Source organism: Melanostigma gelatinosum (assembly GCF_949748355.1).
Source record: "Melanostigma gelatinosum genome assembly, chromosome: 20".
In the NCBI taxonomy this organism is placed as follows: domain Eukaryota; kingdom Metazoa; phylum Chordata; class Actinopteri; order Perciformes; family Zoarcidae; genus Melanostigma; species Melanostigma gelatinosum.
The window spans coordinates 13837579-13847094 of record NC_136653.1 but is presented as its reverse complement, the minus strand read 5'-3'; the positions used below and the strand labels follow the sequence as shown (position 1 = coordinate 13847094).

Genomic DNA, 9516 nt, shown 5'->3' with positions numbered 1-9516 from the left:
TACATCGTAGTATTTTGTGAACTTAAGAAAAGCAAAGTAGTGTTTTGTGTTAAATCTAGAGAAATTGTCTTAAATTGGGTTGAAGGAGGAAATGGGGGGGCGATGAATACATGCAGATATAATGAGGTAGAGGATGCTAACAGCAAAGTTAAAAAGCAGAATATGTTCCAGTTGACTAAAGATTGTGAACAGGAAAAAGTATACCCTGCATAAAGTTGTCCAAGAACAGATGCTACAGGGAAGGGTAGAGAAAAGCAGAGTTGTAGTCCGGAGGAGGAGAGCGACCCTCGTCAGACTCCCAATCACACGGCAAGATAGAGGGGTTGTTGTCCCAGAGGCCTGTGATGTTATTGCACAGGAAAGGCACCTGTTGGTCCCGGCACTTATTGAAGGCAAAGAACCTTAAGAACATACAGATTTAGAGTTATAACCTTGTTTATAGTGCATTAACATACAATACTGCATTCATACATTGATTGATTCTTGAATCATTTGTCCGTAAGACATATTTTCCTGTATAGCTGTAGCCTCGAAAAAAGTCATGAAAAAGTCATAGTATAGCATGTCGAAAAAAGTCGAAAAAAGTCATAGTATAGCATGTCGAAAAAAGTCGAAAAAGTCATAGTATAGCATGTCGAAAAAAGTCATGAAAAAGTCATAGTATAGCATGTCGAAAAAAGTCAAAGTATAGCATGTCGAAAAAAGTCATAAAAAAGTCATAGTATAGCATGTCGAAAAAAGTCAAAGTATAGCATGTCGAAAAAAGTCATAAAAAGTCATAGTATAGCATGTCGAAAGATGTCATAGTATAGCATGTCGAAAAAAGTCATAGTATAGCATGTCGAAAAAAGTCATAGTATAACATGTCGAAAAAAGTCATAGTATAGCATGTCGAAAAAAGTCAATGTATAGCATGTCGAAAAAAGTCATAGTATAGCATGTCGAAAAAAGTCAATGTATAGCATGTCGAAAAAAGTCATAGTATAAGATGTCGAAAAAGTCAAAATATAGCATGTTGAAAAAAGTCAACGTATAGCATGTCGAAAAAAGTCATAGTATAGCATGTCGAAAAAAGTCATAGTATAACATGTCGAAAAAAGTCAGAGTATAACATGTCGAAAAAAGTCATAGTATAACATGTCGAAAAAAGTCAACGTATAGCATGTCGAAAAAAGTCATAGTATAGCATGTCGAAAAAAGTCATAGTATAGCATGTCGAAAAAAGTCAACGTATAGCATGTCGAAAAAGTCATAGTATAACATGTCGAAAAAAGTCATAGTATAACATGTCGAAAAAAGTCAACGTATAGCATGTCGAAAAAAGTCATAGTATAACATGTCGAAAAAAGTCATCGTATAGCATGTCTAAAGAAGTCATAGCATAGCATGTCGAAAAAACTCATAGTATAGCATGTCGAAAAAAGTCGAAAAACGTCATAGTATAGCATGTCGAAAAAAGTCATAAAAAAGTCATTGTATAGCATGTCTAAAGAAGTCATAGCATAGCATGTCGAAAAAAGTCATAGTATAGCATGTCGAAAAAAGTCGAAAAAAGTCATAGTATAGCATGTCGAAAAAAGTCGAAAAAAGTCAAAGTATAGCATGTCGAAAAAAGTCATAAAAAAGTCATAGTATAGCATGTCGAAAAAAGTCAAAGTATAGCATGTCGAAAAAAGTCATAAAAAGTCATAGTATAGCATGTCGAAAGATGTCATAGTATAGCATGTCGAAAAAAGTCAAAGTATGGCATTTCGAAAAAAGTCATAAATAAGTCATAGTGTTGCATGTCGAAAAAAGTCATAAAAAAGTCAGTATAGCATGTCGAAAAAAGTCATAGTATAGCATGTCGAAAAAAGTCATAGTATAGCATGTCGAAAAAAGTCATAGTATAGCATGTCGAAAAAAGTCATAGTATAACATGTCGAAAAAAGTCATAGTATAGCATGTCGAAAAAAGTCAACGTATAGCATGTCGAAAAAAGTCATAGTATAGCATGTCGAAAAAAGTCAATGTATAGCATGTCGAAAAAGGTCATAGTATAACATGTCGAAAAAAGTCATAGTATAAGATGTCGAAAAAGTCAAAATATAGCATGTTGAAAAAAGTCAACGTATAGCATGTCGAAAAAAGTCATAGTATAGCATGTCGAAAAAAGTCATAGTATAACATGTCGAAAAAAGTCATAGTATAACATGTCGAAAAAAGTCATAGTATAACATGTCGAAAAAAGTCAACGTATAGCATGTCGAAAAAAGTCATAGTATAACATGTCGAAAAAAGTCATAGTATAGCATGTCGAAAAAAGTCATAGTATAACATGTCGAAAAAAAGTCAACGTATAGCATGTCGAAAAAGTCATAGTATAACATGTCGAAAAAAGTCATAGTATAACATGTCGAAAAAAGTCAACGTATAGCATGTCGAAAAAAGTCATAGTATAACATGTCGAAAAAAGTCATAGTATAACATGTCGAAAAAAGTCATAGTATAGCATGTTGAAAAAAGTCATAAAAAAGTCATCGTATAGCATGTCTAAAGAAGTCATAGCATAGCATGTCGAAAAAACTCATAGTATAGCATGTCGAAAAAAGTCATAAAAAAGTCATCGTATAGCATGTCTAAAGAAGTCATAGCATAGCATGTCGAAAAAACTCATAGTATAGCATGTCGAAAAAAGTCGAAAAACGTCATAGTATAGCATGTCGAAAAAAGTCATAAAAAAGTCATTGTATAGCATGTCTAAAGAAGTCATAGCATAGCATGTCGAAAAAACTCATAGTATAGCATGTCGAAAAAAGTCGAAAAAAGTCATAGTATAGCATGTCGAAAAAAGTCGAAAAAAGTCAAAGTATAGCATGTCGAAAAAAGTCATAAAAAGTCATAGTATAGCATGTCGAAAAAAGTCAAAGTATAGCATGTCGAAAAAAGTCATAAAAAGTCATAGTATAGCATGTCGAAAGATGTCATAGTATAGCATGTCGAAAAAAGTCAAAGTATGGCATTTCGAAAAAAGTCATAAATAAGTCATAGTGTTGCATGTCGAAAAAAGTCATAAAAAAGTCAGTATAGCATGTCGAAAAAAGTCATAGTATAGCATGTCGAAAAAAGTCATAGTATAACATGTCGAAAAAAGTCATAGTATAGCATGTCGAAAAAAGTCAACGTATAGCATGTCGAAAAAAGTCATAGTATAGCATGTCGAAAAAAGTCAACGTATAGCATGTCGAAAAAAGTCATAGTATAACATGTCGAAAAAAGTCATAGTATAACATGTCGAAAAAGTCAAAATATAGCATGTTGAAAAAGTCAACGTATAGCATGTCGAAAAAAGTCATAGTATAGCATGTCGAAAAAAGTCATAGTATAACATGTCGAAAAAAGTCATAGTATAACATGTCGAAAAAGTCATAGTATAACATGTCGAAAAAAAGTCAATGTATAGCATGTCGAAAAAGTCATAGTATAACATGTCGAAAAAAGTCATAGTATAGCATGTCGAAAAAAGTCATAGTATAACATGTCGAAAAAAGTCAACGTATAGCATGTCGAAAAAAGACATAGTATAACATGTCGAAAAAAGTCATAGTATAACATGTCGAAAAAGTCAACGTATAGCATGTCGAAAAAAGTCATAAAAAGTCATAGTATAGCATGTTGAAAAAAGTCATAAAAAAGTCATCGTATAGCATGTCTAAAGAAGTCATAGCATAGCATGTCGAAAAAACTCATAGTATAGCATGTCGAAAAAAGTCGAAAAGAGTCATAGTATAGCATTTCGAAAAAAGTCGAAAAAAGTCATAGTATAGAATGTCGAAAAAAGTCATAAAAAAGTCATAGTATAGCATGTCGAAAAAAGTTGAAGTATAGCATGTCGAAAAAAGTCATAAAAAAGTCATAGTATAGCATGTCGAAAAAAGTCAAAGTACAGCATGTCGAAAAAAGTCATAAAAAGTCATAGTATAGCATGTCGAAAGATGTCATAGTATAGCATGTCGAAAAAAGTCAAAGTATGGCATTTAGAAAAAAGTCATAAATAAGTCATAGTGTTGCATGTCGAAAAAAGTCATAAAAAAGTCAGTATAGCATGTCGAAAAAAGTCATAGTATAGCATGTCGAAAAAAGTCATAGTATAACATGTCGAAAAAAGTCATAGAATAGCATGTCGAAAAAAGTCTATGTATAGCATGTCGAAAAAAGTCATAGTATAGCATGTCGAAAAAAGTCAACGTATAGCATGTCGAAAAAAGTCATAGTATAACATGTTGAAAAAAGTCATAGTATAACATGTCGAAAAAGTCATAGTATAGCATGTCGAAAAAAGTCGAAAAAAGTCATAGTATAGCATGTCGAAAAAAGTCGAAAAAAGTCATAGTATAGCATGTCGAAAAAAGTCATGAAAAAGTCATAGTATAGCATGTCGAAAAAAGTCAAAGTATAGCATGTCGAAAAAAGTCATAAAAAGTCATAGTATAGCATGTCGAAAGATGTCATAGTATAGCATGTCGAAAAAAGTCATAGTATAACATGTCGAAAAAAGTCATAGTATAGCATGTCGAAAAAAGTCATAGTATAGCATGTCGAAAAAAGTCATAGTATAGCATGTCGAAAAAAGTCAACGTATAGCATGTCGAAAAAGTCATAGTATAACATGTCGAAAAAAGTCATAGTATAACATGTCGAAAAAAGTCAACGTATAGCATGTCGAAAAAAGTCATAGTATAACATGTCGAAAAAAGTCATAGTATAACATGTCGAAAAAAGTCATAGTATAGCATGTTGAAAAAAGTCATAAAAAAGTCATCGTATAGCATGTCTAAAGAAGTCATAGCATAGCATGTCGAAAAAACTCATAGTATAGCATGTCGAAAAAAGTCATAAAAAAGTCATCGTATAGCATGTCTAAAGAAGTCATAGCATAGCATGTCGAAAAAACTCATAGTATAGCATGTCGAAAAAAGTCGAAAAACGTCATAGTATAGCATGTCGAAAAAAGTCATAAAAAAGTCATTGTATAGCATGTCTAAAGAAGTCATAGCATAGCATGTCGAAAAAAGTCATAGTATAGCATGTCGAAAAAAGTCGAAAAAAGTCATAGTATAGCATGTCGAAAAAAGTCGAAAAAAGTCAAAGTATAGCATGTCGAAAAAAGTCATAAAAAAGTCATAGTATAGCATGTCGAAAAAAGTCAAAGTATAGCATGTCGAAAAAAGTCATAAAAAGTCATAGTATAGCATGTCGAAAGATGTCATAGTATAGCATGTCGAAAAAAGTCAAAGTATGGCATTTCGAAAAAAGTCATAAATAAGTCATAGTGTTGCATGTCGAAAAAAGTCATAAAAAAGTCAGTATAGCATGTCGAAAAAAGTCATAGTATAGCATGTCGAAAAAAGTCATAGTATAGCATGTCGAAAAAAGTCATAGTATAGCATGTCGAAAAAAGTCATAGTATAACATGTCGAAAAAAGTCATAGTATAGCATGTCGAAAAAAGTCAACGTATAGCATGTCGAAAAAAGTCATAGTATAGCATGTCGAAAAAAGTCAATGTATAGCATGTCGAAAAAGGTCATAGTATAACATGTCGAAAAAAGTCATAGTATAAGATGTCGAAAAAGTCAAAATATAGCATGTTGAAAAAAGTCAACGTATAGCATGTCGAAAAAAGTCATAGTATAGCATGTCGAAAAAAGTCATAGTATAACATGTCGAAAAAAGTCATAGTATAACATGTCGAAAAAAGTCATAGTATAACATGTCGAAAAAAGTCAACGTATAGCATGTCGAAAAAAGTCATAGTATAACATGTCGAAAAAAGTCATAGTATAGCATGTCGAAAAAAGTCATAGTATAACATGTCGAAAAAAAGTCAACGTATAGCATGTCGAAAAAGTCATAGTATAACATGTCGAAAAAAGTCATAGTATAACATGTCGAAAAAAGTCAACGTATAGCATGTCGAAAAAAGTCATAGTATAACATGTCGAAAAAAGTCATAGTATAACATGTCGAAAAAAGTCATAGTATAGCATGTTGAAAAAAGTCATAAAAAAGTCATCGTATAGCATGTCTAAAGAAGTCATAGCATAGCATGTCGAAAAAACTCATAGTATAGCATGTCGAAAAAAGTCATAAAAAAGTCATCGTATAGCATGTCTAAAGAAGTCATAGCATAGCATGTCGAAAAAACTCATAGTATAGCATGTCGAAAAAAGTCGAAAAACGTCATAGTATAGCATGTCGAAAAAAGTCATAAAAAAGTCATTGTATAGCATGTCTAAAGAAGTCATAGCATAGCATGTCGAAAAAACTCATAGTATAGCATGTCGAAAAAAGTCGAAAAAAGTCATAGTATAGCATGTCGAAAAAAGTCGAAAAAAGTCAAAGTATAGCATGTCGAAAAAAGTCATAAAAAGTCATAGTATAGCATGTCGAAAAAAGTCAAAGTATAGCATGTCGAAAAAAGTCATAAAAAGTCATAGTATAGCATGTCGAAAGATGTCATAGTATAGCATGTCGAAAAAAGTCAAAGTATGGCATTTCGAAAAAAGTCATAAATAAGTCATAGTGTTGCATGTCGAAAAAAGTCATAAAAAAGTCAGTATAGCATGTCGAAAAAAGTCATAGTATAGCATGTCGAAAAAAGTCATAGTATAACATGTCGAAAAAAGTCATAGTATAGCATGTCGAAAAAAGTCAACGTATAGCATGTCGAAAAAAGTCATAGTATAGCATGTCGAAAAAAGTCAACGTATAGCATGTCGAAAAAAGTCATAGTATAACATGTCGAAAAAAGTCATAGTATAACATGTCGAAAAAGTCAAAATATAGCATGTTGAAAAAGTCAACGTATAGCATGTCGAAAAAAGTCATAGTATAGCATGTCGAAAAAAGTCATAGTATAACATGTCGAAAAAAGTCATAGTATAACATGTCGAAAAAGTCATAGTATAACATGTCGAAAAAAAGTCAATGTATAGCATGTCGAAAAAGTCATAGTATAACATGTCGAAAAAAGTCATAGTATAGCATGTCGAAAAAAGTCATAGTATAACATGTCGAAAAAAGTCAACGTATAGCATGTCGAAAAAAGACATAGTATAACATGTCGAAAAAAGTCATAGTATAACATGTCGAAAAAAGTCAACGTATAGCATGTCGAAAAAAGTCATAAAAAGTCATAGTATAGCATGTTGAAAAAAGTCATAAAAAAGTCATCGTATAGCATGTCTAAAGAAGTCATAGCATAGCATGTCGAAAAAACTCATAGTATAGCATGTCGAAAAAAGTCGAAAAGAGTCATAGTATAGCATTTCGAAAAAAGTCGAAAAAAGTCATAGTATAGAATGTCGAAAAAAGTCATAAAAAAGTCATAGTATAGCATGTCGAAAAAAGTTGAAGTATAGCATGTCGAAAAAAGTCATAAAAAAGTCATAGTATAGCATGTCGAAAAAAGTCAAAGTACAGCATGTCGAAAAAAGTCATAAAAAGTCATAGTATAGCATGTCGAAAGATGTCATAGTATAGCATGTCGAAAAAAGTCAAAGTATGGCATTTAGAAAAAAGTCATAAATAAGTCATAGTGTTGCATGTCGAAAAAAGTCATAAAAAAGTCAGTATAGCATGTCGAAAAAAGTCATAGTATAGCATGTCGAAAAAAGTCATAGTATAACATGTCGAAAAAAGTCATAGAATAGCATGTCGAAAAAAGTCTATGTATAGCATGTCGAAAAAAGTCATAGTATAGCATGTCGAAAAAAGTCAACGTATAGCATGTCGAAAAAAGTCATAGTATAACATGTTGAAAAAAGTCATAGTATAACATGTCGAAAAAGTCATAGTATAGCATGTCGAAAAAAGTCGAAAAAAGTCATAGTATAGCATGTCGAAAAAAGTCGAAAAAAGTCATAGTATAGCATGTCGAAAAAAGTCATGAAAAAGTCATAGTATAGCATGTCGAAAAAAGTCAAAGTATAGCATGTCGAAAAAAGTCATAAAAAGTCATAGTATAGCATGTCGAAAGATGTCATAGTATAGCATGTCGAAAAAAGTCATAGTATAACATGTCGAAAAAAGTCATAGTATAGCATGTCGAAAAAAGTCATAGTATAGCATGTCGAAAAAAGTCATAGTATAGCATGTCGAAAAAAGTCAACGTATAGCATGTCGAAAAAGTCATAGTATAACATGTCGAAAAAAGTCATAGTATAACATGTCGAAAAAAGTCAACGTATAGCATGTCGAAAAAAGTCATAGTATAACATGTCGAAAAAAGTCATAGTATAACATGTCGAAAAAAGTCATAGTATAGCATGTTGAAAAAAGTCATAAAAAAGTCATCGTATAGCATGTCTAAAGAAGTCATAGCATAGCATGTCGAAAAAACTCATAGTATAGCATGTCGAAAAAAGTCATAAAAAAGTCATCGTATAGCATGTCTAAAGAAGTCATAGCATAGCATGTCGAAAAAACTCATAGTATAGCATGTCGAAAAAAGTCGAAAAACGTCATAGTATAGCATGTCGAAAAAAGTCATAAAAAAGTCATTGTATAGCATGTCTAAAGAAGTCATAGCATAGCATGTCGAAAAAAGTCATAGTATAGCATGTCGAAAAAAGTCGAAAAAAGTCATAGTATAGCATGTCGAAAAAAGTCGAAAAAAGTCAAAGTATAGCATGTCGAAAAAAGTCATAAAAAAGTCATAGTATAGCATGTCGAAAAAAGTCAAAGTATAGCATGTCGAAAAAAGTCATAAAAAGTCATAGTATAGCATGTCGAAAGATGTCATAGTATAGCATGTCGAAAAAAGTCAAAGTATGGCATTTCGAAAAAAGTCATAAATAAGTCATAGTGTTGCATGTCGAAAAAAGTCATAAAAAAGTCAGTATAGCATGTCGAAAAAAGTCATAGTATAGCATGTCGAAAAAAGTCATAGTATAGCATGTCGAAAAAAGTCATAGTATAGCATGTCGAAAAAAGTCATAGTATAACATGTCGAAAAAAGTCATAGTATAGCATGTCGAAAAAAGTCAACGTATAGCATGTCGAAAAAAGTCATAGTATAGCATGTCGAAAAAAGTCAATGTATAGCATGTCGAAAAAGGTCATAGTATAACATGTCGAAAAAAGTCATAGTATAAGATGTCGAAAAAGTCAAAATATAGCATGTTGAAAAAAGTCAACGTATAGCATGTCGAAAAAAGTCATAGTATAGCATGTCGAAAAAAGTCATAGTATAACATGTCGAAAAAAGTCATAGTATAACATGTCGAAAAAAGTCATAGTATAACATGTCGAAAAAAGTCAACGTATAGCATGTCGAAAAAAGTCATAGTATAACATGTCGAAAAAAGTCATAGTATAGCATGTCGAAAAAAGTCATAGTATAACATGTCGAAAAAAAGTCAACGTATAGCATGTCGAAAAAGTCATAGTATAACATGTCGAAAAAAGTCATAGTATAACATGTCGAAAAAAGTCAACGTATAGCATGTCGAAAAAAGTCATAGTATAACATGTC

The 9516-nt window shown here is 31.6% G+C and overlaps 1 protein-coding gene across 1 annotated transcript in view; it reads right to left on the bottom strand.

The window, feature by feature from the left end:
* Positions 1-192: 192 nt before the first annotated feature.
* The window catches only part of flt1 (fms related receptor tyrosine kinase 1), a 48601-nt gene continuing 39277 nt past the window's right edge, over positions 193-9516 (bottom strand). Inside the window, exon 30 of the mRNA XM_079291924.1 lies at positions 193-401. Coding sequence (XP_079148050.1) covers positions 233-401 — 169 coding nt within the window. The 3' untranslated portion in view covers positions 193-232. The remainder of the gene's footprint in view (positions 402-9516) is intronic.